The following is a 27,644-nucleotide window of genomic DNA, read 5'->3' as shown; positions in this document are numbered from 1 at the left end:
GAACTAGTTGTACTCACCTGTCTATTCGAAGGCGGTGCAAAAGAAATTTGTTAGGAAAACAGGGTGCTTTAGGATAGAAAAAAAGAGAAGAAAAAAAAAAGAAAAGAAAGGTATGTTTCTCATGCTTTAGTTAATATATTATTCCGAAATGAAAAATGATTTGAGGATCAATTTTTGTTTACATAAAATAATAATAATAATAATAATAATAATAATAATAAAACAACAATAAAAAATCGCCATAAAACTAAACAAATTGAAACATATAAATCAATTATGAAATTTATAGAAATTGCCATAAATATATATAATAGATATTACACGATAATAAACTAAATTGGCATCATCTTTCCCGTTTGACTAAATAGAAAACCATTCACGTTTGACCACCACATCAAAGATGACTTAGCTGTACCATATGGAAATCCTCACGTAGGGCATCCGGCATTGATTGGCAAAGCTTTCGTTGTCGTAGACTAGAATTACCAAACCATCCGAACCACTCTCAAGATAGGCAGAAAATCAACCAAGAGAGAGCCTGCCGCTAAAGATAATCCTCCCCAAACACCCATTTATTTCAAATTTTTATCTTCTAAAATCCATCCTCTCCAAAGTTGGTACTCATTGAATTCAGCACAATGCTTCAACTCTCCCCGATATTTCACCTTCTCCATCTTGGCTTGATCACAATCTTCATTCTTCCAGTATCTTCGATCGCAGTAGATGTGCGCCATACTGCCTGTAGTCATCCATTCGAGTGTGGGGATTTCCACAACATCAGCTACCCTTTCTGGGGAGATCCCTTACCCCCATATTGCGGCCTTTCAGAATTCCAGCTCGCGTGCCAGGATGGATTCCCTGTCCTACATATCATGTCAGAAAGATTTCGGGTTTTGTTGATCGATCATGAAAAACATATTCTGAGGCTTGCTAGATTAGATTTATATGACAATAATTGTCCCTCTAGATACGTTAACACCACCCTCAGCTACCTTTTCAGCTACGCCCCTGACTTTGGAAACCTTACCTTGTTCTATGGTTGCTCATCAGTCACTCCACCTTTGGCATCCAATACATTCAGCTGTCGCAAAAATGATTCGTCGACTGAAACTGGTTTTTATACAATTGGTTCCATTCCAAGTGGTGAAAACAACAGAACATGCAATGAAAGCATCACTGTCCCAGTGCTTCAAACGGCAGCAAAAGCCCTTAGAGATAATGTATCATCTCTTACTGAAGCTCTGGATGATGGCTTTGAAGTCCAGTGGATTGTAGATCGTACAGCATGTTTGGAATGTGTCAGCTCCGGTGGACGTTGTGGATATAACACCAGTTACTTCCATCCTATCTGCTTTTGCCCTGATCAGCCTTATACATTAAGATGTCCAAAAGGTACAGACACCTTACCTTTCTTTCGTGTGAAGGTACATGTTTAGACAATTCTTCATGTTTCTGTTATTGGAAAGATGCCGTAGATATATACATGCACCTCCTACCTCCCCCAACCCCCCTTTCTTTTCTCTCTTTCTCGAATCCCCAAATCGGCAAGGGCCTTCAAATCTTGGACCAGCAATAAAGCATTCAGCTTAATTGTCTGGTAGAGAAGCATCAAAGAGTGCAATTTCTGTTCATGGTCCAAATTAGTGAACAAATGCTGAGATTGAAGCCATAAACCATTGGAAAGGAATACCATATCCCAATAAATCAAACTAAGTTGCCATGAATCAGAACCTTACCATAGCAACTCATAGCAGCCATGAAAGAACAAGTCAATAAAGTGAAAAAAAAAAAAAAAAAAAAAAAAAAAAAGAGAGAGAAAAAAGAAAAAAGAAAAAAGAAAAATAGATACATTTCTAAAAAACCATTGTAGAACTCCATCATATGGAGCTAACCACATAAATTATAATAAAAATATGAAAGTGAATTGAGAATTAGTTATCGACATAATCTAATTCCCTGCTTGGTCTTATGCTTATGTTGCAGGATCCAAGTTGAATTTGAGGAAGAAAATTTTAGTAGGTAATACACCTTGATACTCCTCTACCTTCATTTGCATATTTCAAAAATAAAAATTGACTGAAGCATACTTTCTTTTTGTATTTTTCAAGTACTATCACAAAAACAACGTTCCAGTTCTCCACATATAGACTCTCATTTATAAAAACAAAACAAAGAACAGAGAAGAAGGAAAATACATATATACCTCCTAACTTGAAGGGATGTATGTCTCTGGTGTTTGCTGTCTTTAATGTATGCAGGATCAGTGGTCGGAGTTTGCAGTATTACAGTGACACTAGTCATTCTTTGTTGCCTGAGAAAGAAGTCTGAATCAGATGAATCAGTAGTCTTCTGGAATAAGAAAACAAAGAATGTGGTAAATATAGAGGCTTTTCTAAAGAAATGTGTATCCATTGCTCCCAAAAGATATAATTTTTCAGACATAAAGAAAATGACCAACTCCTTTAAAGACAAATTAGGTCAAGGAGGGTATGGTTATGTATACAAAGGAAAGCTGCCCGATGACCGTCTAGTGGCAGTGAAGGTTTTGGGCGAGTCCACAGGTAATGGAGAAGAATTTCTTAATGAGGTTGCCAGCATCAGTAGAACTGCTCATGTAAACATTGTCACCCTTCTAGGTTTCTGTTTTGAAGGATCTAAAAGAGCACTTATCTACGAATTCATGCCAAATGGATCTCTTGAAAAATACATATATGATGAGAACCAATTAATTGGAAGTCCCCGTTTAGGATGGGAAAAAAATTACCACATTGCAATTGCCATTGCACATGGCCTAGAGTACTTGCACCGGGGCTGTAATACACAAATCCTCCATCTTGATATAAAACCACAAAATATCCTATTGGACCAAGATTTCTGTCCAAAGATTTCAGATTTTGGTCTTGCTAAGTTATGCAACAGAAAAGAGAGCACTATGTCACTGTTGGGTGCAAGAGGAACAGTTGGATACATTGCACCAGAAGTATTTTCAAGAAACTTCGGAATAGTTTCACACAAATCTGATGTTTATAGTTATGGAATGATGATTTTAGAAATGGTTGCAGGAAGAAAGAACATTGATGCAGGACTCCAACATAGCAGTGAAATATATTTTCCACACTGGATCCACAAGCATATAGAATTAGAAGGGGATCTAAAACTGCTCTTGAACATGAATAAAGCCAGCGAAGAGCTTGCAAGAAAGATGATTGTAGTGGGTTTGTGGTGCATACAATCTAATCCAGCTAACCGGCCTTCCATGGATAAGGTAGTCGATATGTTAGAAGGAAGTCATGAAGTTATTCAAGTTCCACCCAAGCCTTTTCCTTCTTCCCCTTAGGGAAGTCCAGCAGGAGGTTCCACAACATCCTCTCCAAATCCTTTCAAAGACAGTTTCGAGGCTCTACACTGAAATTTATCATATGTGGAATGTAATCCTTGACTAGACATTGAATGGACATGATAGGCAAACTTTAAATGACTTATTTGATTGTCTGATCTAGGCCCAATTGTTTCTTTTCTGGTATCCTTCACACTAGCGCAGACTACTCTGATGGTTTACCTCTGTAAGTGATTGTTACACTTCCTCTAGCATTATTAACTGTAGCTCCACAATTTAACTTTTTAAGCCAGTGCTTTCTACCCCAGCGTAACAATCCTACAGTGCAGCAGGGTAAATTTATAAAGAATGTAAAGTTTTGCAGCATGCTATAAACTGCACCTCACATCTTGATGCACATTTAATGTATCTATGTCGATCTCATGTCACCAGAATACATTTTAAACAAATGAAATCCAATTAGTAGTGGATAATACTATTGAACATTTCCAAGGACCCACAGCACATAAATGTGGAATGAAACATAAAATATATAGTCCATGGCTTCTTCTGGTGCCTAATAAATTTGCCAAATCTTTTGAAGTTCATGACAATCAACTGCAGAACCCCTTTTAATCCGGAAAGTTTTCTACTCGAGCATATAAGAATGAATAGTTTTGCAAAATGGGAAACATTGACCGAATCTTGATGCTACAAATAACGTAGAACACTTCAACATTCATGCTGTAGATTTTGATCTTTTTATTAGAAATTTTGAAGGAGTGCCCCTCGGCGCTATTCTAATCAGATTGACTTACTTATCAAAAAAAATTGAGGGACACCTTAATTGCAATGAAATAAGATTGTCAAAGTAGCTATCTGATTTATTTAGAGTTTTGGCAATCCTCTGCAACCAAAGTGGCAAGATATAGATATTATGGGTCCGAAACATTTTAGAAAAGAGACCCAAAACCAACATTTCAAAAGTGAAAGAATCAAAGATATTGTTTAGAATTTTTTCCCTTTTTTTAGAAGTATAATAGAATGAAGAGTTTTACAAATATGCAGAACAAAACAAGATATTATGGACTTATTATTCCCACATCAAGTTTTAGTCATTGTTTGATATTCTATGACATCATGAATCAGAAGCTTTTCAAAATTGCTTGACAAAAGTAATTCATGATGGCTGCTGGAAAATTCATCTCAATCTCTGAAAATATTGAGATAGAAGTGAATTTTACATTGGAAATCGATAAGGTATGAAATGAGTGCACAGGGAGAGAAACCAGAATTAGCATTATTTGGGGACTAGTGAGAGAACTTGGATAAAAGGTTTTGGTCATGCGTAGGAACAGCTAATGATTGCAAAAAGAAGGAGCTATACAGCTCACATGGATTGTGGTACTGAGACTTTTCCCCCAGAAAAAAATATATATACAAAAGGATTAGTGAATATTATAAGAAAGAGAGTCCCCCATAAGAGATAAATGAACCTCAAACAAACAAAATAAAATGCCCTAGACAGTGGATTGGCGAAAAGCAACATGGATAACAAATCTTTGTTATGAGGGGGTAGTCACACCCAACTATGCTGATCCAATTTCTGATCAGAAATTTGACCACCATGACTATGCACAACAAGTTTTTGTTCATCAAAAACATACTGCACTCGCATTGCACAAAATAGCACTCTAATCTCTTTCAGTTTTTAGCAATGACGGAATTATAAAGGCAACCGACTGAGCACCTTGTTTGAACGAATGCTGATGGAGTGCTTGACCAGAAGGAAACTTGCCTATAACTGGTGCCCTTGAGGGACTGTGGGGCTCACATTTTGAACAATTTTGCTTACACCTTGAGAGTGCTTCAGATAGAAACCAGCCACTTAAAGTTTATAGGAAAAACAAGAAAGGTTAGATTTATGAACCTCCTGCTTTAATTTGATGGTATGATTGTGATGTGGGTCCTAGGTGAGAATAAAATTGAAGTTTGCTAGCTGAAACTTACTATTCCTGGCATTGTAGCAATATTGTTCACTGCAGTGCTGAAATATAAATTTTGAATTATTTATTGGTCCATTTAGTAAGGGTTTTGGGGTCTTTTATTTATATTTTATATGGAGCCTCTTATCTATATTTTATTAGTAATAATACGTGCCCCATATTAGCTTGTCTTGAGCATCAAAACTGAAGTGTTATTTGGGTTATTTGAGAGGCCAATATAAGCTTTATAATGACTCTTCTTATTATTGACCTACAACTAGAATACTTATTACTCTAAAACCCTAGAAGGTGTGATGCTTTCTTTCACTACCAGTGATTCCTAGGAACTTAATATGGGACACCAAATCTGCCAGTCCTTAATTCCTAAACCAATTTCACCAATTCCCAAATCTTTTAAAAGTTCCAACCCTAATTTCCTAAACCCTAGAGCCTCCCAGAGGTTCTACATCACCCTCACATCCATTCTCAGTTTCACTAATCCAGGCCTACTACCCAGTGCCTTCCAGAGGAGGGGGAGGGGGGGTGGGGCGGGGGGGGCGGCGATGGGGGGGCGCACTCTTAGACCAAGTATATCAAAAGTGCTCCATGTATGGTGAAGCGGAACTAAAACTCCAAAATTTACATGTTAGGTAAGCATTATCTGACTTTTATGGCATAGGGTTATCAAGTAACAAGCTAAGACATGTCTACAGAGAAATAATTGAGTTCAAGCTAAAGTCTTACTTGCAATGTAATTTGGTGGCCAGCAGATGGAGAATTCCCATCCCACGGGAAATCCACATCCTTCCTCCCTCAAATAAACTGAACATGTAATGGGAATCACGGCATGCTAAATCTATCACCTAATGATTTGTGAAACTCACATTCTCTTAGAGCAATAGACCTGCTATCTGGTAGATTTGCCTGCAAAATAATTAGCTAAAATGAAGCCAACATTCGACTTGTAGTGTTCACCAATTAAACAGACAATGAAACAAATGTGGCATGTTGGAGTAAATAGAAAATGTGTATATCAGTTCAAAATGATCCATGAGAAAACACAGAAAGCTTGCTTCATTTTGGATTATGCCAAGCTCATATATACTACTATAAAAGGATGCAAGTATAAGTTTAACTATCAAGATTACCAATTTGCGTTTCAAATCTGTAATTGCCAGCTGTCTCTGATAAGCAAAAAACTTCAGCGACTGAGACACAAAAAAAGGAAAAAAGAAGTTCAAATCAAAGTCACTAACCATATGATGACACAAACGGATGGACAAAAATACTACCAGAACCAGGAGACGATGAATTAGTGACAAAACAAGAACTTCACTTACTCCAATTCTTTGCATCTCAAGGGATCTATGTAATGCTTCTCTCTTGGTTAGAAGATTCTCAGGCACCGGTTTTAGAGGCCGTCTGTAGTTCTTCCCACGGTAAATAATTATAGCATGACCGTCTTTTAGCTTGTTCACTGAAACTAGAATTCCACTGCTTTCTGCTTCAAGCAATTTAGCAGTATAAATGACCTGTCGAAACAATCTCTGCATTGTAATCACCTTGGCTACTTCTCTGTACTTCCAGTGTTGATGCAAGCCTTCTATTACACCATCAAAGACGCCACGCCTGCCTGAAACCAACATTAAAACAAATATGTATGAGCAGAGAAAGTAACTTATTCCTGTAATATCTGATATTCAAGTAATGATGTTACAATATACAGATCAACTCAGACCAGCATCTATTGAGATAGTTGACGCTATCTGCTTTCAAATTACAGCACCAGAAACCAACTTTACTACTAACCCAGAAAATGATCACTCTAAAACAAGAGGCTGGTCCACATTATGTATTCAATAAGAGAAAGAAATAAAAAGCAAAGAAACTTGCACATAAGAAGTTGGTGGAAGAATTAAAGGATTTTTTCATGAGTGCTGCACTGCCCCAACTCTCTCTAACAATCACCTGCAAATTGTTAAAACATCTCTTCTGGAGCAGGAAGGTACACACAAAAAAATGATGCTGATTTCAGATCTTAAAAGATGAGTATTTTAACACAGAAGTAACAAAATGCGAGAAGAGCTCACACGGTTACTCATCAATATGAAACCACATATTACGAATGTAATTTTCTGCTATGAAACATAGCATACAAACAAACAAAAAAACAACCAGGATGCAGCATGCTTAGGCAGAAACAAAAGAAAACTTGGACTACTTTTTAATTGCGAGAACACATTTTTTAGGCAACTCATTACTAAGTATATCATGCCAAAAATAAATTCCTACAGAAATTTTTATTACCCGATAAGCAGCTCTAATACCAACAAGAAAACTTATTTCCAATCTTGATATTGGACCAATCAATAGTTTAAAACTTAAAACGCCAAAACAAGAATACTAACTACCATAGAGAACAAAGAATACAGGATAGAGCTATTATGCATCTAGACAAGTCTTTCATTACCAAGCACTAAACAACTATCCATCTTCAGTCCCATTTTCTCGAAACATTTTCTCTCCTCTTCTGTTATCATTTCCTGGTCAGCATCCTGTTCAACAGGTGCCCATGCACCATTCAACATTGATAACTCCTTCATCGACTTCTCTATCTTTACGTTAAGCTGCAAAATCCACAATGGATCTTTCAACAAAAGCAGTGTCATGAAATAAGATAACAGGGAAATCAAACCTATAATTGACCCTTACAATGAAAAGCTTGCGCTCTTGCTCTCTTAGTTCCCTCTCTAATCTCTGCTTTTCGGCTTCCAATTTGATTTCTCTCTCGGTATTTCTGTTTTTCAGGTCCCTGAACTCTGTTTGGATATACTGGGATTCTGATAAAGTTCCAGATGTGCTAGTGTTTTCCATTAATCCATTATCCACACAAATGGCTTCAATTGCTTTCAGCCGTGCACCTTCTTCATAAAGTTGGCATCTTTTGAGCTCGGTTTCTCTCTCCTCTATCAAATTTTCAACTCTGCCAGGTAGAAAGTCCTTGCCTCTATAAAGTATGACCAGAAACTTATTACGCAGCAAAAGAACTCCTCCTGTAAGATGCTGCAATGGTATTCAATGTTTAAATACATGTATATCAGTATATCCATGGACATAATGCACAGGCAAGTATAGATAGTCAGCATCACAAACATAGCTTATGGATCTAGGTGCATAGGCAAGCATGCCTTCACCTTCAAGGCATAACAGCCTACCCCGTGATCCTTCCAGAAGCCAAACTTCTAAATTCAAGTCTAACAGCCTACCAATAAAGGTGTTCTTGTCCTCAGATCACTGTAGATTTATTCTAGCAGCTACCATATCCTGTGCAGCAATGCTATGGTGATTCAAGAACCAAAAACATGAACCACCAGCGATGGTGTGCCTGGACAGGGATGGTATTCATGTGAGGGAGATCAAGAGGTGGGGCCACCTTGCCCGAAAAGGTGGCCATATATGCGCCTACTGTCACCTGTAGATGACACGCATGGTAAAGCCTGCCATTGATTTAGATTAAGACAGACAGACTTTTCCCTTTTATATAAGAAACAGAACAAATACTAGCATATCATAGACCTCTTTCTATCTACAGCCCAAAAGTCTGTTACATCCAACTTGCCTTGAGTTCATATGCCATTTGCTCATTGTCTGTATTCGGGATTCCCCACTTCAAAGCAATCTTCACGATCATACTTTTCTCCCAAAGTTTTAAAATGGCCACAGCTAAGCCTTGAAGTTTTCTGTTTTTCCCTTTAAAAATCGAAGGAAAACTGGAATTAAAGTCTTGATTACACAGACAAGCGCATGCACACCACTAGCATGGCCCAGAATATGTAGTATGATGGATAGATTCAAATTTAAGAATAAAATGTAAGAATTATGTGCCTGAAATAGACCCATCATGATCATTCTCCGTCTTTTTCAATATTGATATGTTATTATTATTTGTGAAGACAAATTTTTCTCATGATGGGATATATTATATTGATTGCAATTTACATTATTATAGTATAATTACAAAAGAGAAAAGTTTGTTTATGATATAGACAGGTAAAACTACGTACTCAGGTCCATAAGTGTCATATATATTAAACATATATTTTTCAACACCTTATATATATATTAAATAATGTTGGACTTGGCTGCATCTGTGAAGATAAGCTCAGGAGTATACAAGAGAAACCACCTAACTAGTAGGAGCAAAAAGAACAAGGAAATCATGTTAACTAATCACCAAAGGAGAAACAAAAGAAATTGTCCAAAGATATAAGGTGTTGAAAAATAAAGACTTAATCTCTTTTAAAGTTCTCGCACGGTCCTCAAAACTTCTATCATTTCTTTCTCTCCATAGAAACTACAAAAGGCACGAAGGCACCATCTTACACACAAGCACTACAAGTCGACTACTCGTCTAGGCATAACCCAAGATAGCCTAAATCGACTGAAGAAAACATTCCAAATGACACAAGCAACCTCACAATGGAGAAAAAAATGGTCCACAGATTCCCGATTCCATTTACACATGAAACACCTATCAATCATACTGACATGCCACTTCCTGAGATTGTTCATGGTAAAGATCTTTCTTAGAGCTGCTGACCAAGCAAAAAATACCACCCTCAACAGAACCTTAGTCCGTCAAACACTCTTCCAAGGAAAACAAAAGCCATTATTACAACCCATGACACTATAAGGATTTAACACCATAACAATCCTCTTTTGGAGGGGATCCACCATAGCTTGTCCTCACCTTCTCGTCTCACTCTCATTAAATACAACACCCTGAAGAACGAGGCAAAGACATCCACCTCCCAATCATGAGCCGTTCTAGCAAAGCTCACGTTTTAACATATGTCATAACCCTATAACGTAGGTCTTATATATCAAAGGAAAGCCCAATGATTCTCGGTTGTGTCCAAAAAGTTATTGCTCATAATAAATTAAAATAATAACAACACTAAAAATCACTATTCAGAACAACAACACAAGGAAATAATCACAACCAATTAATTAATATTTATAAAAGCAATAATTGTGCCCAAAGATTTATCTCACATCCTAAAACAATGATGTTAATAATTATCATACACAAGTAAATAATATTTATATTAAGTATACTCTCTTAATGACTGAATCAAATGTATATTTTCCCTTCTCTTCCTTTTTCTTTTTCTTCTTTGTTTTTACTTTCTCTTTTCTTCCTTATCTGATAGGTACGTTTTTGCTTCTCTTTTTCTAGTTCTTTTCTTATGTAGATATTATATTGTAAAATGATGTACTTCCTGAAAATCATAATTTCTGGGGAAAATTTGACATATGACAGTAGGCAAGGTAATACCAAGGACAAAATGAGTAGGTAAAGGGTGGGCAAGCTTCCTCAAGTATGTCAATTCATCATTTGTCAGCTTTGCTCTAGCATGAGGCGGACAGAGCCTAAAGGGAGGCCTAAATCCAGGAACCACTTCAGGAAGTAAGTCTGCATCTACGGGCAAAGGTTTGTGCATCCACCAATCAATGAAGCGGGGTCCCAAGCCATCCAATAATCTGTCTGTTTCCCTCTCATAAAGAGATCCACTGACCGGTTGGCTATCCAAATCCTCTTTTAAAAAGTCGGCACTTGGTAAAGTCTTCCCCTCACTTTCCTTTCTGCGCATCATTTCATCTAAACCACTTTCATTGGAGTTAATTTCATAATAAGGCACCCCTCGACAGCCAGCAACCCCCGCATGCGTCTTTAAAAAACTATCCACAGACGACTGATACTTGCATCCTCGATAGACAACAAGAATATCTTTCTTACACCATACAACCAGGCCTCCCGTCTTGATCTGTTTTTACAAAAAGATTTACAAAAGCAACCATCAGAAACAGCAAAACAGAAAAAATAAAATAAAATAATATAATGATGACATCTAAAATGAGGTAGCAGCATGACAAGGAATTAGGAATTTCAACCTACTATGGAATTATTGGCAGTATCTAATTATATGAAATAACAATTAGACATCTAACACAGACAAATAGAAAAATATCACAATCTCAGTAGTCAAAACCTCTAACAAGAATAAGTAGCTGCAATCCAATTGAATATCCATCAATCTTAATATTTGCTGCAATTGAATAACAATTAGCTGCAATCCAATTGAATCTTAATATTTGCCTGTTCGAAAAGAGAATATCCATCAATCTACTGATCATAAGCATTTGTTTAACCAAAAGAGACAAGATAAAGTATAGTAAAAAGAGTAATATATATACAAAGTACATGTTCGTGTGGCAGAACAACCAGAGGGTAATTTTCAAAATGAACCCAGCACATCATAATCTTTCAATTTAAGAAAAAGGAAAACAATTTACAATTATAGTTTCCCTTCATGAAAAAACAAATAAAAGCAAAAAACAAACCGAACCTCGACGATTTCTCGTGCTCTATCCATATTCCGGCGCAAAGGGACATCAAATTTTAACATAGCAAGCTCATTCCTCCTCCAAACCATTTTAATCTCATCAACTATACCTTGAGTCACCCCAGCTTTCTTAACCTTCACCCACTGCCTCATATTTGCGGCCTCACCTCTCAACCTCTCAAGCAACGCTTTGTCAAGCCTCAACTCTGCCTCAGTCTCCGCCTTTTCCTTCTTCGTCCTCCGAAAAATAAACCCCTCGTTGCTTTCCCACGGCCTTTTCCAGCCATTTCTCGTACCTTTATCTTCCCCAAGCTGTTCCAAGCAATCCCCAAATCCAAATTCCCCAGAATCCTTCTGGGTTTCATCAGAACTCTCACTCTTTCGGAGTCTTCCGATGCTTCTGACGATCTTATTCACTGCTCTCGTCCCTCTCACGCCTACTTTCTCAGTCAGCGCCTTATCGGCCTTCTCGACCTTGGCATTGTTGAAGCTCTTCTTGTCGTTGTTGGGTTTGGAGAGGTCAAGAACTTCATGGGGTTGGAGAAGAAGAGGACCCTGCATCCATGGAGCTGCGGGCATCTTAATGGCGGCATCGGATTGCGAAAGGGGTTGCTTTACGGAGACTGAGAATTCTGTGGGGTTTGAGGGGGTTGGGGTGTGTTTGGGGGTTCTGGGAGGTTTTGGGTTTAAGGAGGATGAGATGATGAGGTATGAGGGTGATCGAGAGAGAAAGAGAGTTGCAGACATTGATGGGCGAGAGTCGGGGTGGAAGATATGCAGAGCTGAGAGATTGATTTTCGTGTGACTCTCTTCACTCTCTTTCTATCTATTATCATCTATGGATCAGTTAGTTAGTTTGCCTTAAGAATACAGGATGAGTTGGCTTTAGACGGTTGGATATTCAAATTTGGTGCTTTCTTTTTTCTTTTTTCTTTTTTTGTTTTTTTTTTCAATCTTCGAAGAAGTCTCTAACTTTCACATACAACGCTTGTAAATTTACAAGCAGGCTACTCCACATTTTGTTTTGTTTTATTTTTTTTATTAATAAAGACAGTAATTGCTTGCGTTTAGTTATGTTACTATTCCCTCCAGTTTAGTAGTGTAAAGTAAGATTAGCAGTTTTTGATACAATTTATAAATTTAAGAATTAGTGAATTAAGATGGAAGTGTCCAACTCATTTAATTAAATAGGTCGAATTAAAATTGACTTATATAATTTCATATTCATGCTTTGATACACAAATAGTCACTCCTAATGTCTGGATATTTGCATCTTTGCCTCTAGCTAAAATTTCAAAACGATTAGGGCCAACAAGGTCCATTTGGTTCATTCCACTACCAAAACTAATATCCAGCTGAGAGCATGAGAGATTGACTGATATCTAGAAACCATAAGTTCAACATAAATATATAATTTTTTTTTTTTTTTTTTTTTTTTTTGCACCAGGTATCCGAAGCTTCAATCCGACTAATCCCAGGGTTGCACAGGCCCTCGGCAAAGAGTTTTCCGTAAGTGCACCTCGGTTAATTCAAGGGACAAACCCCAAGTCCAATGATTCCAAGAAGCAGTTTGCACTTAGTGGGTTTCGAACCTAAGACCTTGAGAAGCATACTCAAAGTCCCAAGTTGTCCAACCACAGAGCCAACCCTTGAGGCTAGTTCAACATAAATATAAATAAGAGAGGGATAAGTTCTCCCAATTCATTCGAGAGTTTAAATGTCTAATGAAGCACACGCAATCAGAAGACATGATTATATACATTTTGCTACATCTCCATTTTGGAGAAAAAGATGTACTCCATTCCAATGCCCCACAAGTCTTGACATAAGATTTTATTAAAAATCAAGTACATGGGTTTCCGAGAATTGGGACTCATTGAGAAGAAATATTAACCGACAAAACTTTCATTGAAACCCAAAAACCCCTCATCGCTAACTTCTACCATTCCCTAGTCAAGGGCATAAAAGAAACTAACAACCAACAAGATTTACATGCAAAGAAGACAATCCAACACACACATCGAAGTTTGAATGACTGAAGGAGCAATCAGGCAGCATCACTGTCACATGACCTTCTTGGATCCATCATCCAAGGGGTCACGAAGGGTGCCAAAGATCCAATCCATCCATATTGTATAATGGCCATAGTTGTGACGATAAGTAGTATGATGGATGGTGTGGTACCCAGCACCCATTACGGGCCATAAGTTGGCATGGATGCAGTCATGAATGTTTGCAGTCCATATAGCCTCAAGGAATAGCAGCACAATGTGTGTCGTGAAATGCGTCGGCACAAGAAAGAGTGCTACCACATGTGGTACAGCCTGCAATATCCCATCAAGCGGGTGAAAAGCCAAACCTGACAAGAAACATAAATCATACTCATTAGTTCATTTAGTTATAATAAATAGAAATTTAACTTATCCATAGTATAGAAAATTTAAGTGAGACTATTTCTTGAAAGGGAGAACCAATTAGAAATACAGCCATGCTCTAAACGGAAACACCGTCAGTTGCTCTAAATCTCGCAAATAAGATGATCTACATATGATAGATGGTGTGAAAAGAAAATAACGTTTCAAGAATGGGACCCCAAGAAAACTAGAGAGGAAATCATTTTTCAACAAGACTGTATCATATAGCAGAATTTACAATTTAGCCTAAAAGAAAAAGAAGAAAATCCCATCATGGCTAGAATATGTTAACCATCTTTCAACTAAATAATACTCTACCATTAAATCCTACCACACTTTGTAGAACAGTGTATATAGTTCTCTACTACTGTTCTCTTGTTGGATATGTAGCAAATAAGAAAATCCCAAATCATAATGAAACTCCAATACGAACACATTTGTAAAGATGGGGTCCTTTTCTAGGTCAAATGAAAGTTCAATCAAGGATGCTTAGAAAGGACTAAGGACATTCATTTTTTATTTTCTTTCCTTTTCTCGGGATGTCTGTATCAGAAAAAGGGTGGAGTCTACACAAGTTATAGACCATAAATATCATTAACCATTGAAACTAACCAAGAATAACTGCAAATGCATATTAAAATGACCCAACTACTTAAAAAGATATTGTAGATTCTGTTTAACATTATAATTTGTCCTTGATAAGTTAAAAGACCAAAATGAAAAAAGAACCGGCTATGGTCAACTATAGTCCACCTTCACTAACTTGGCTTCACTTTCTTTCATAAAATTCTTCATAATGGAGGGTTTCAGTATAATTATAGCTGATGTACCACCTAGAACAGAAAACTATGAAGCACAAGACAACTAATCTATGTTCTTTTCTAACCCTGAAAGTCTGATAACCGTGCGCCCGGCAATTTAAATTTTTTTTACCTGCGAAGGTCTTGTGCTAATAAACAATCAGCAGAATTTTTTTCTTCCTTTCATAAGGAATGGTATTAATTCCCTGCAATTAATTTTAGTCTGGATAACTTTGCTAGAAATGTGCAAGACTCCTAACAACAATTAAGTGTGCACATACACCTTCAAGTTAATTTCATATTTCAGTTAGGGTTTACCAAATCTGTTTTAAATTATTTTTTTTGATAAGTTAACCGATATCCTATAAAAGAGAAAGGATAGTCGGAGCTAAAGGCAGAGTTACACGTAAGGAATATATACACGCAACGAAATTCTACTTCAATATTGCCTAACGAAATTCTGTTTTAAATTGGGAGTATCTTTTTCTTCTATGGCTAAAACCAAAGATGGAAACTAGCGTGAAGAAGGGTTTCCGTGGAAAAGCCAAGTGCAGCTGCACCTAGCCATGCTCAACTGGAGCTTTGAGCTGACCAGCAGAGGATGCAACTTGAATGAGTCAAGCTGACACAGCCGTATTCTCAGCTTGGCTCAACTTAGCTTAGCTTTCTTAGAGCCCTAGCCATACTGGAACACTACAAATCAGAATTCATATCAAACCAAATGCTGCACTTGTCTTTAGTAAAAAAAAAAAAAAAAAAAAAAAAAAAAAACTTGTTCAAGGACAGTGCAGGTAATCTAATCAATACCGTACAAAATTTCAGGCTCTAAGAGAACGCCTCTCTTGATTCCCCCACATTTAGGTAACCCCCGCCCCTTTTACCTTCTCCACAAGTAAAAAGAGCAAGATATTATGAAAGTCAGTCTAAGAGAAACATGGAAAAGGGGAAACCAATGTGTTGTGCTATGTATAAACCAAGAATACAATAACAACATCAAGTAACTGGTATGAGAACTACCATGAAAGCTTGTAAATGCAATGCTACACAAATACGTTTATTGAAGGAATCATATCCTCCTCATTATCATCTAATTGCAAATAGAGGCTGTTCAAGCCACCAAAATTCCTAGGATTCAGTTTTCACTCCCTCCAGCAAAAGTAGCAATTGGGCCAGCCATAAGGTTATAGCATGTTCTGCCTGCAAATGTAAACTAAATTCAAGCAACACAGTTAAACGATTCAAACAAAACAATAATAAAACCAGAGCCAAGAAGGAAGACGACTTTATAAATTAGATGGCAAAAGTTCGATGTGGTTCTACAGATTAGTGAGGTCTACTTCTCATCCTGGTGCTCTATATGTTTGTGTTGGAAATCTTGTAGAGAAACATATGATGAGCAAAAGGTGGTTTATAACACTTTTGGTGGGACGGAAAATTTACATCAGAGAGAGGCTTTTTGGTGATGAGATGTTTATAGTCATAGTTGAATCAAACAAATGAGACTGAATGAGGATTTTATTTAGAGACTAAGAGGATATGGTTTGACTTGGCATAGATACACACATGGTGCCATATCCCAAGATCTAATTATTTTTCCCCTGTAAGAACCATGTTCTGTACTATGATCGTGGCCATGCAACAGCGACTGTTTTGCCATAAAAGCCAGAGTTATTTGCAACATTGTTACTCCTACTATAGCGAGCTATTGGACAAGTTTTCATGTTTTCATCCAAATAGAGAGTTATATGCACAAAGTGAATAATTTAAAGCTTTTGCCCTAGAAAACATTCCACTGAAATTTTCTTAAGAAAGAAGAAATACAGCCAAGGAATCCCTGTGAACATTCTTTTCACAGTCAGCAGTTCCTGTGGCACCTCGTTCTGATCTTTAGATTATTTCTAGTGTTAGATATTACAGACATGATACTCCAACATAAAAGTGTAACATCTAAGTCATCGTACATAAATCTAAAAAGGCAAAAGATTATGCATACAAGCATCCAAAATCCAAAAAGCTTCAACTTGTGATAAAACCATGGAAATTGAATTCAGTAGATTGAGAACTTACCAGCAAATGGAGAAAGAGTATTCTGTTTGTTGTAGACGTGATGGGTAGCATGAAGATATTTATACAGAGGTTTTATGTCGTGCAGCTCTCTATGCATCCAATAGATTCCAAATTCCACGATTACAAGATAAGTTACTAAATAAACAAGGTAGGCAAGCCAACCTACATCGCTTATTCTCGAAAAGCATTTTGTCCAGCCATTTTCAACCATGTGCTCGGAGAGTGAAGGTAGAGCAGTGTACCATGGCATGGCCTTCATGGTAACAAATATTTGCAAGAGCATGGCTTTGTTAGATGGAATGGCGTCTGCAACAACAGTATGCAATATTTCCGAAAAAAAAGGTTAACATGGGCCCAGATGAAAAACATTTTATTATATAAAATAGAACTATTGCAGCCTGAAGTTTCATGAATTACCCAGCCAATTAGTTAAATTACAAACCCATATATAAGAGATTCAAGCCATGGTTGTTTCACTAATTACAACTCAATGTATCAACAACTATCTATAGTTCCTCAAGTTTGGACAAGTTATGCAACACAAGGGAATCTACAAGGGAAAAAAATAATTAAAAAAAAAAAAAAAAAAAAAAAAGAAAAAAGAAAAAATGAGAGAGAGAGAGAGAGAGAGAGAGAGAGAGAGAGAAAGAAGGTAAACATGGGCTGCTTACCAACGTTTAAGCTGAGATGTAGCAATTTTTTTGGATGGAGAGTGAGAGACAAAATGATAGGGGAAAGGGAGTGAGCCCACTGCCCCTTCCCCAAGTTTGGAAAAAAAATTTCCCCAGTCAGAAGTGGAAGGGAGAGGATTCAAGGGGCGTTGGAGAGGTACCATACCCCCTTAAAAGTCTCCCTTTTCAATTCCCTCAAATTGGGAAAACTTGAACAGAGAGGATACTAACTTCTATGAATTTTTCAGTACCTTCCTTTACCCTTAGCAATTTACTACAACTATCAATGGCAGTCAGTGACTTATCTCTTTATAATTGTCAACGTACATGATATCTTATCATTTCCTCTCCGTTCCACTCTGCAACAAACAAGGGGAGAGATACTACTCCCATCTCCCTCCTACTTTTAAGTAAAAGATCCAAACAAAGGAAAAGGATAACTGTTCCCTCTCCTCTCCACTCCCTCCTCTCATTATCCTCTCTTCTCCTCTCCTTCAAAACCCCCAAGCATATTAGTAGAAATAATATTATGTAACACCATATGGCTATTAACTCAATTTGTGACTTCAGGATAGACGAAATATCCACATACAAAAAATAACAACTTAAAAGATGTTTAGCACATCACGTTATAACAAGCCCTCAAACTTCAGTCATAAAGTGTGAAAGTTTTCAGCATATAGTCTCATAAAAACTACAAATGTTCCACATACTTACAAGACATGAAAGTTTATAGGTCTTCATAGGGAAGAGGGAGGTAAAGGTCTCATTTTCTAGCTTTAAAATTACAATTGTTCTATTCAACCTTAAGCCATTCAGCTTAGGAAGAGAAAATTGAAAATCTGTGGATGAGAAAGCTGAAAATCTGACGGCACCAAAATAACTCTTGTACATTCTACCCCTTGCATAAGTACCAGCCTAAGAGCATCCCTAATGACTAATCTAAATTTCTATCTAAAATGTTAACACGATTTCAAATATTGAGAACAATGCAAAAACCAATTTAAACATAGATCATTTAAGAGGAAAAGAATATTCAGATTGACCAAAACCCGACTGGTATCAAGCATAAAAACTTCAACAGAAACTATTAGGGTGAAATTTAATCCCAGAAGAAAAGATTAACATATTTGAAATAGAAGGAACTCGGAAAAAAAAAACCCCTCAAAGAAATGGCATTCATAATCTCATATTCACTCATCATTAAGAAAAATAAAAACATATTAAGAATTGACAACCAAGCATAACCCCATCATACACAAGTGAACTAATCCAAACCAAGCAGCCACAACTCAAAACCCACAAAAACAAACAACATTACCGAAAACTGAACCCAAACAAAATCAAAATCACAGACAAGAGAATTACATACCTTTGGGAACATAGACGTTGCGCTTCCAGTAATAAATGTAGAAGCACCAGAGGAAGCCAGAGAGGAAGTAGATTAGGGTCCCGCCAAGGTAGTTTCGCAGCCACGTCTGAAGAAAATGGGGCAAGGGCTCCCATACCCTGCTTGGCAGGAGGCTCCCCAGCACAATGCGGTTGTAGAAGGTGGTCTCGTCCACGAACAGTCCCAGATATGTACTACCGTGGTCTTCCATGCTTGCTGGAGGGTGCGGGGATTGCCGGTCGGGTTCCGGAGACCGCTCGACGGAGTATCTGGCCGGCGATTTGGGTCGGAGAGAGAGAAAACAGACCACAGGGAATCTGAGCTGGATACGAAACACTTGGGCTCCTGATTAATGTAATATGACACAGCAAAAAACAGAACTGGTCAGGCACTACAGAATATCTAAAGAATTTCGTCCCCGAGCTTTTATACGCTGTGCGGGGGACCATCGGTTCATTGTGCATCTGCTTTTCCTACATACATTTATTTAGTTGGTTGAGTTTTACACCATCCAATAGAAACTGATGCCTAAGCTTAGATACCAAAAAATATTGAGAAATGATTGGTGTCTTTGTCGATATTTTTCTTATATTTATGTATAAATTTAATAGACTAACCATTGGATTTGTGGGATCTATCATTGACTTAAATGGGATCCATATAAGTTTACAAATCTAATGGTTGATTTGTAAGATGATATAGGAGAAATATGAACAAATTATTGACACTAATTATTTCTGAAAAATAATATAACTATTTCACGCCAAATAATTTTATTTATCTTTACAAAATAATCATCAACAAAACCACCATTTTGGTTGGTTTTTAAAACTTACGTGTCAAAGGCTCATAGGTTAGTAGAAGGTTTGATGGTGAATGGTGGGCGTTAAGTTAAAATGAATGAAAAAATCTATAATATTGATTTGAATTAAAAATACAATATTTTCAACTTTATTGTATTTGTTGTTATCATCTTCTGTGTTAATTTCTATTTCTAGTAGCCCCAAAAAATACGAGGACTCATGGCCTGCTTTCTTCAATTTTAGCCCTTCCTTAACAATTTTAATAGCTACTTGGGCTAAGCTGGAAAAGGACGAAATAAGACCCAAAATTTACGGAACTGGCCCGTCGGGGTTGTTTATATCACTGCGAACTGAATATATTTCAGGATCCGGTTTTTACGCGGCAGTGAAATTTACTGCATAACTGTGGTTGTCCAAAACTGCAAACCGAAACGTTTTGAGCACTATAAAATAAGTTTTTTTTTTTAAATAATATAAATCATTATAAATTACAAATTATAAAAAATTAATAATTAAAAAAACTAAAAATATTAAAATAATAATAATAATAATAACAAATAAACAAACAAAACAAAAAAACAAAAAACAAAATAAAAAGGTGATTCCGCCAAAATGGGGTGGCCATTTTGGCACAGAGGTGGCTAGAGCCACCTCCCATGGGCGGTCTGAGGTTGGAAAAACCACTCTCATGGCCTTTTAGGGTGGTCTGACCACCCACAAAGGCCAAAAGAAGAAAAGAAAAAAAAAAATTGGGGGGTTTTGTTTTTTGGGGTTGTAATGAGAACCTTTTAAACTGATTAATATAAGTCGTTTTAGGTCTTATTGATGTCCTGATCGTGCTGGGTTAGACAATAACTTAATCGAATTTAATGAATCATATGCGATTCTCATCATTTAGATCCCTCATATACAGTTTCCAACAGACAAATGTAATCATAATCACATCTAGATATAGTAGTCACTCTAATTACCTTTTCCTTTAGCTCTTGCTTTTATTTGTACTATAGTTCTTGCTTGTTTATTTTCTACGAGAGACTGTGATGAAATAGATACAGTAACAAAACCAATAACCAAAAGTTCGTGGATGAGTATTTAAAGTCTCAACAAAGAAAAAAAAACACAGGAGATGGTAATCATGTGGACGCCCAGATCAATTGAAACATTCTTTGCATAAAGTTCCAAATGACCATTTTCTGTCTTTATACACTAATTTTATGGGTATATCGTAAGCCATGCTCCAAGTAATTAGAAAGAAACTGAAGTAATTAAAGTGGTTAATTTACATGATCGGTATGTAAATTTATCTAAATTTAACAGTGAATAGGGACACTTTGTCTTGTACACAACGCTAAAAAGGTATGGTCAATAAGTGTAATTTGTGTTGATTTATCGACACCCAGTTTGGTGAAATGGCCGACAAGCCTTGGCCTTGGTGGAAGACTCTGAAAAGTGTATTATGAAAAAGAGAGTCAACAGAGGAGGGACAGAGAGTGGAAGACCCAACTCTTCTGAGCTTCCTTTTGATAGCATAGCTTTTTCTCTGTGCAAATTTTCCACATCGATCCAAATAGTTTTTAAGATAGATCGAGGAGAATCTAAATAATTGTTTCCTAATATATTTTAATTTTTAAAACAATTAGCACTTATCAAAATAGAACTTAAACCCAATTTTTTTTTTTTTTTTCTTTAGGCCTTTTTAGGGTGGCCAGACCACCCCAAAGGCCATGGGAGTGGAAGATCCACCCCCAACAGGCCATGGGAGGGGGCTCTAGCCACCCCCTTTGGTTTTTTTTTTTTTTTTTTTTCTCTACTTTTTGTTTTAGTTTTTTAATTATTATTTTTTTATATTTTTTAATTTTTAATAAATTGTTTAATATTTTTTTTAAAAACCCTACTTTTTCATTGCCTAAAACGGTACCGTTATGGGCAACCGCAACAGTGCGGTAGTTTTCACTACCTCATCGAAGCTGGATCTTATATTTCATAGTTAGGATTTAAGGTTAATATATTTAATGGTATACATAATTTTATATTATTTAATTTTAAAAAAATATGTGATAACATTCTTTTTTTGAACGGAAATATGAGGGTTTCATTGATTAAAGATGATAAGCAAAAAGCTGTTACAACTCAAAATTATAGCCATACGTTATGAAATTATAAAGTCATAAATACAAACAAAAATTTTTACGATCAAGTATTATCTAAGATGTAATAACATTAACTTTATGAAGAAAATACTATTTTATTTCATTTGAAATGAAATAATCTTATTCCTTGAGCAAAATGGACATTTATCATAAAACTTACTGGCTTTTCATCTTACAATGCTAGTATTCGATATAGACGGATAATATTTCCAATGATTTTTAGATTGTAAGCGATGTGTTTAACTGTTATCCCAATAAATATTTTGAATGATTTTTTTATTGCATCAATTTTTTGCTCAATCATACATTTGTGGTCTTTTATGGTAGTTTGACCACCCTTAAAATCCACCGTTAGGGTGGCTGAATCACCTATATTACCAAACTAATTTTTTTTTCTTTCTTTTTCTTTATTATTATTATTATTATTATTATTTTAAAAAATACTCTTATAGAAAAAATGGCAAGAATTTGTCAAAATAGATCATCTTATCTATAAGTATGAAACTATTTCATTCAATCTATCATCACACAATAATCTTCTAAGAATGTCACTCTGTTTCCATAAAAAAAGAAAATACTAATTTAGGCATCAGAGTATTCTCTCTTGAGTACACCTGTATTTGTATACGGTATAACGAAAGTAATAGAACAAGAACAACTAGGGGTGAAATTTAAAACCGCCTAACCGCAACCGCTAACCGCTAACCGTTATAACCGTTAACCGCTAACCGTCTAACCGCCTAACCGCTTTGAAAGCGGTTAGTAAAAACCGCTAACCGCCTAGGCGGTTGCGGTTAGCGGTTAGTGGGTTTTGAAAATCCGCTAACCGCTACCCGCTAACCGCTTTTTTTAAATATAATATATATATATATATATATATATATATATATATATATATATATAATAACAATAAGTTGTGAGTTTATGAACTTTTTTTGGTTGATTGAAATGAGCCTCAAGCTTTAAGTTTAACCATATATGTTGGTTTTTTTGGTTGCTTGTGAGTTTATGAATTTGTTTGTGTTTTATTTTATTTCTATGTGTGAGTTTATGAACTTGCTTGTAAGTTTATGTATAAGACTACAAGTGAAGTGATGATTTTGTTGTAATTTTATTTGTATATTATATGATGTGTAGATTTGTAGAAGGTGGCCAACAAGATTTTGGTATATAGCAATTTTTAATGCTAAAATGGCCATGGAAAGGGAAAAAAAAAAATGTTTAAAATGAGAAAAAAAATGTTTAAAGTGAGCCCAAAACCGGCCCAAACCCGGCCCAAACCCGGCCCAAAATCGGTCCAAAGAAAAAAGCCCAAAAAAAGCGGTTAGAAAAAAAGCGGTTATTTCAAAGCGGTTAACCGCTAACCGGGCGGTTAACCGCCTAGGCGGTTAACCGCTACCCGGTTAGCGGAGGCGGTTAGTAAAATTTACTAACCGCCTAGGCGGTTGCGGTTAGCGGTTTTAGCCACTAACCGCTAACCGCAACCGCTATTTCACCCCTAAGAACAACGATTTCATGTTAATCAACCCACTTGAAATGGAATTACAGAGCTACATTATTTTGAGTTTAATTACACAAACATTAATTAACATCATCCAATGATCTATGGATCAAAACCAAGCAACAAAGGATAAACCCGCAATAAAGGCTCCAACGCACTGGGTAGAAACTTTCTTGCAAACAAGAAACACATTGATGTAGCATTTCCATTGTTCAAACATCTTGATCCAAATCGAATCTGATTAAGAAACTCATCCGTGATATCACCCCATCCAAATTTCGCAGGATGAGGGCCGCCCCTCGACCAATCAACCCACGTGATACTCCTTTGCGAATTCAACTCCGGGAACCGGATGTTCACGAGCGTAGGAAAATAATGTTCGTCGAGGTAACATGGAGGGAGACAATGGCGCAGAAAAACAGGGTAGTATTTGCTGTCGGACACAATGTGGATGGCAAGCTCACGGTGCACTTCAAACCACTGAGACCCTTTTCGCCAATTTGTGATGTTTACTATGGGAAACATTTTGGGGTTGTATCGGCCACGACCCGGCTTTCTCGGGTCGTCGAAGCAGCCCAGGAAGCTCTGTTTTGAGTCCATGAGATGGCTGTAAATGGCTTTGAAGTTGAATAATGGGATGCAGGATTCTGAGAGCAATACAAATCTTTGATTGGAGAAGTCCAGCAGGGCGTTTGCTAACAGGCGCCTCTCCGCGTCGATCATTGTGGATGTGCCCCAATAGACTGCCTGAAACATGAAAAATGATGTACTTGAGAAAAATGGTGTAATATCTTGCTGTCCGAATTAGGCCGGCAATTCGTGTTGGCGTGTCGAGCTGGCTCACGGGTTAACCCGATATGACAAATTTGATACTTTGAAGAAACCGTACCTGGCTGGGGATTCTTCTACCATGGAAGACAGAATCTTCAGGCGTGGAATCATTGAAAGAAGGATGTGCGTGCACGTATATGGAGTAAAAGCCTTGATGCCCTTTGAAGAACTTCTCCCACAAGGGAGCCAATGGCAGAGGCCCTTTTGTCAAGAACATGAAAGCTACCTTTGGGACGCCATGGACTACTTCAGGAACCATTAATGATGCTCGCCGGAGCAACTCCTTGTCAGTCATATTATGAGCAAGGAGCTCCTGCTCTTCCAGTGGTGGCAATGAAATCGGCGGTGGTGGAGGCGGGATTAACGGTTGTGGTAACGATGAGGTTAGTGGAGAAGTAGAAAATGAGGGGGCTAGTGAAGTAAATGAGAAGCTTTTAAGGTACAAACATGTTAGGAATCCGAGCGGCAAAACAATGACAAAGATGAAGAGATGGAAGACATGGTTGGATTGTAAGTGGAAATTGAAGGGGTTTGAAATTGAAAGTGGAAATTGATGCTGCTGATCGCCATTCCCCATTGTTATCACGCAGAGACAAGAACGAGGGAGAATGAAGGAGACTGTTCGTACTCTAAATTGCTAATTAAAAAACCAATTGAAACACTTGAAACTTAAGTAATCGAAGACTTTCTCCTTATTAGTTTATACGATTGCATGTTTTGCAGTTCTGCTTGTAAGGTAGGCTGTCTCTCTCTCTCTCTCTCTCTCTCTCTCTATATATATATATATATATATATATATATATAATGAGGAATTTGTATCAAAAGGAATTTAAGTGCCCCCAGACATTTGAAGACTCTAGTAACTTCTATCGCAACATGTATTTCTAGAGTAATACTCATCTTTACACTCATTTATCACATCGGTTGGAATAACGTGTTTTAAGTATTGACATAAAAAGTCACTTAAAACACGTCAACGTTAGCCCATGTAAAAAGTAACATTAGAGTTGCTAAAATTATTTGTGATCTGTTAACTAAAAAAAAAAAAGTTGTAGGCATTACCTTCATTTTTATGTGTCAGGATTTTATGCCTTTTTTTTTTCTAAGTTATATATATTTTGCATGGAAAGCTGAATGTATGAAGTCAATCAAACTAAAATATTTTATTTTTAAGTAAGAAAGTTAGAAACCATGCACGTTTTTTATATTCTTAATCAAATTCTTATATACTTAATTTCAACTAAAGCACATGGTAAAGAACAAAAAAAATTAAGGAAGAAACGGCTGGAGCCATGAGGGATGATAATCTAGTTGTGCAACTTGCCCCCCTTAACTACAAATTTAAGGGTCTAATTGCCGAACGTGCTCTTGAGTGTTGGTCTTCGCTTAATAATAAATCATTATATATATATATATATATACTGACTAGACTAAGGAAATAGTATATAAAAATATTTGCTAATATTTAGGGAGGAAACTGAATTTGTACTCTTTGGAAGGCATGGCGTTTTTAAATATTTACAAATTCTGGTCAACAATTTGAAGAAAATAAGTAGTTGGACAACAAGTCGATCTATAAATGTATATGATAAGCCTAAATTAAAGCTGATTCATTTGAATTTTGAAAATAAATCTTCGTTGGTTTTGATGCAAAGCATGGTGAATATATGGTGGATGCCAACTAATTTAATGGATTCAATTTTTTTTTTTTTTTTTTTAATTCTTTTTAGAGTAAAGTCCACTTAACCCCCTCAAACTATCATCTCAATAACAATCTATCCCTCAAACTATCAATTACGACAATTTACTCCCTAAACTACCAAAACAATGACAATGACAATGTACCCCATTTCTTAGCAAAATAATGAAATTACCCCTATAAAATTTTCAATAAGACAAAAATACCCATAAAATTTTGAAAAAAAAAATTAGTATTTTTGTTTTTATTTTAGTAAGGGTAATTTCGTCATTTTGTTAAAATTAGGGATACATTGTCATTGTTTTGGTAGCTTGGAGAGTAAATTGTCGCAATTGATAGTTTGGGGGTAGATTGTCATTAGGGTGGTAGTTTAAGGGGGTTAAGTGGATTTATCCAAAATATTTTTATTGTCATAACAAGAGATTTAAGCTTGACTTGTACTAATTAAGATAATAAAGACTACAAAAATAAAAGAGAGATATCATGCTAAACCAGGGTTTTCCTCCACGTAAATTTCAAAGTCGAGCCTTTCGTAATTAGTTGGTCTTGGCCTGGGCTTCTTCAGGATAAAATGGTAAATTCAGCTAGGCAAATAAATATTAAAAAAAAAAAACGGTAGAATAATACTTCATAGGATGAATTCCACGTAAATATTTGTAAAATTACGGTTTTAAAATATAGTTATTATATAATTGTTTTGGTTTAACGGCACTAGAAATGTCAAACACCATTTTTTTTATAAACAAAAAAAATTCATTTGGTTATTGTGGCACTACTAATTAATCTTTGGATTAGTCTTGGATTAATCCAAAACAAAATAAAATAAAAGTTTGATGTAGACCGTTCCTCAAAACTCACCAATTCAATTGATACTTTGCCCAAATTCCAACAAGGACAAAGTCAAGTTTACAAGACGTAAACGACGGGAGGACAAAGTCAAGTTTACAAGACGTAAACGACGGGAGGCCATTGCTTTGAATTGCTCATAAAAAAATAAAATAAATAAAATCCAATCACAGCTGGATATATTAACTAAAGAAGCTAAATTAAATGGTTCAGCAACCATTTTATTCAAAGATACATCATTTGGTTTATATTTGGCTGTTGATTGTGGTCCTACTTTTGGTGCATTAAAGTTTTCTAATCTCAAGTTTTGTAACTTTTCTTGGTATTGAATACGCTGGTAAATTTTTATAAAAATAAATAATTACGTTATTATTGTAAAATTTGTTGAAGTAGATTTTTGCACGGTCGGAATGGATAATGGGTTGCTTGCAAAATAAGGAGAAAGTCATGGAAAAAAGGCCACCTCTTGGGGACTAAAACTAAAGAACCTCCAATGTTTAAGCCATTAAAGTTGTTTAAGAAATAAATGAAGTGGAGAGAGATTATGGAATAGAATGTCAATTCTGTCTTCTAGAGAGGGAGATCCTTTTAAGGTGAGACTCTTTGAAGGTGGTCCTGAATCCTGATGAAGTGCCTAATTGTTTGTCACTAGGGGTGCGTATCGGTTCGGTCGGTGTCTGTAGGGGTATTTTCACTTACCGATTCGTAAACTTCAGTTTAAGTCAATTAATTTATCGACTTCATACTCACAAGGAATAGTTTCG

The 27,644-nt window shown here is 36.4% G+C and overlaps 3 protein-coding genes and 1 pseudogene across 7 annotated transcripts; 1 reads left to right on the top strand and 3 right to left on the bottom strand.

Moving 5' to 3' along the window:
• The first annotated feature begins 245 nt into the window (after positions 1-245).
• On the top strand, positions 246-5,049 carry LOC132180417 (LEAF RUST 10 DISEASE-RESISTANCE LOCUS RECEPTOR-LIKE PROTEIN KINASE-like 2.1; annotated as a pseudogene).
• On the bottom strand, positions 1,446-12,518 carry CRS1 (maize chloroplast splicing factor-like protein). 5 transcript variants are annotated; one of them, XM_088516609.1, is made up of 10 exons: positions 11,712-12,518; positions 10,640-11,129; positions 8,921-9,051; positions 8,014-8,364; positions 7,772-7,928; positions 6,642-6,934; positions 6,450-6,509; positions 6,046-6,225; positions 2,204-2,349; positions 1,446-1,624 (listed from the first exon to the last, which is right to left on the bottom strand). In XM_088516609.1, exons 1-8 carry the CDS (start codon positions 12,453-12,455, stop codon positions 6,142-6,144), a joined length of 2,310 nt encoding a protein of 769 aa, XP_088372735.1. In that variant the 5' UTR covers positions 12,456-12,518; the 3' UTR covers positions 1,446-1,624; positions 2,204-2,349; positions 6,046-6,141. The 5 variants fall into 5 exon arrangements, with proteins under 5 accessions (XP_088372735.1, XP_088372733.1, XP_088372732.1 ...); XM_088516607.1 differs by having other exon boundaries at positions 2,204-2,324; XM_088516608.1 differs by lacking the exon at positions 1,446-1,624 and adding an exon at positions 5,067-5,203 and having other exon boundaries at positions 2,223-2,311.
• Positions 12,519-13,395: 877 nt separating this feature from the next.
• On the bottom strand, positions 13,396-19,428 carry LOC132180416 (delta(7)-sterol-C5(6)-desaturase). The gene is made up of 3 exons (XM_059593225.2): positions 19,033-19,428; positions 16,990-17,295; positions 13,396-14,067 (listed from the first exon to the last, which is right to left on the bottom strand). The coding sequence occupies exons 1-3, from the start codon at positions 19,259-19,261 to the stop codon at positions 13,772-13,774; spliced, it is 831 nt and encodes a 276-aa protein (XP_059449208.2). The 5' UTR covers positions 19,262-19,428; the 3' UTR covers positions 13,396-13,771.
• Positions 19,429-23,606: 4,178 nt separating this feature from the next.
• LOC132182094 (Core-2/I-branching beta-1,6-N-acetylglucosaminyltransferase family protein) lies at positions 23,607-24,912 on the bottom strand. Its single transcript, XM_059595298.2, has 2 exons — positions 24,394-24,912; positions 23,607-24,251 (listed from the first exon to the last, which is right to left on the bottom strand). The coding sequence occupies exons 1-2, from the start codon at positions 24,910-24,912 to the stop codon at positions 23,607-23,609; spliced, it is 1,164 nt and encodes a 387-aa protein (XP_059451281.2).
• Between the last annotated feature and the right edge of the window lie 2,732 nt (positions 24,913-27,644).

The sequence above is a fragment of the Corylus avellana genome, chromosome 5 (genome assembly GCF_965113065.1).
Source record: "Corylus avellana chromosome 5, dhCorAvel1.hap1.2, whole genome shotgun sequence".
NCBI classification, from domain to species: domain Eukaryota; kingdom Viridiplantae; phylum Streptophyta; class Magnoliopsida; order Fagales; family Betulaceae; genus Corylus; species Corylus avellana.
The sequence above is the reverse complement of the archived record's forward strand: the minus strand, read 5'-3'. Positions and strand labels throughout refer to the sequence as shown.

What these genes read in the sequence shown, in the direction of transcription:
- CRS1 (XM_088516609.1), bottom strand. Translation starts at nt 12,455, where the DNA reads ATGTCTGCAACTCTCTTTCTCTCTCGATCACCCTCATACCTCATCATC. An exon ending in GAGCACGAGAAATCGTCGAG is followed by an intron (nt 11,130 to 11,711) that starts GTTCGGTTTGTT and finishes TTGTAAAAACAG; the next exon opens with ATCAAGACGGGAGGCCTGGT. An exon ending in ACCTACTCATTTTGTCCTTG is followed by an intron (nt 9,052 to 10,639) that starts GTATTACCTTGC and finishes CGATTTTTAAAG; the next exon opens with GGAAAAACAGAAAACTTCAA.
- LOC132180416 (XM_059593225.2), bottom strand. Translation starts at nt 19,261, where the DNA reads ATGGAAGACCACGGTAGTACATATCTGGGACTGTTCGTGGACGAGACC. An exon ending in CAACGTCTATGTTCCCAAAG is followed by an intron (nt 17,296 to 19,032) that starts GTATGTAATTCT and finishes CTGTTGTTGCAG; the next exon opens with ACGCCATTCCATCTAACAAA. An exon ending in TACTCTTTCTCCATTTGCTG is followed by an intron (nt 14,068 to 16,989) that starts GTAAGTTCTCAA and finishes GTTTCTTGTCAG; the next exon opens with GTTTGGCTTTTCACCCGCTT.
- LOC132182094 (XM_059595298.2), bottom strand. Translation starts at nt 24,912, where the DNA reads ATGGGGAATGGCGATCAGCAGCATCAATTTCCACTTTCAATTTCAAAC. An exon ending in GTAGAAGAATCCCCAGCCAG is followed by an intron (nt 24,252 to 24,393) that starts GTACGGTTTCTT and finishes TTCATGTTTCAG; the next exon opens with GCAGTCTATTGGGGCACATC.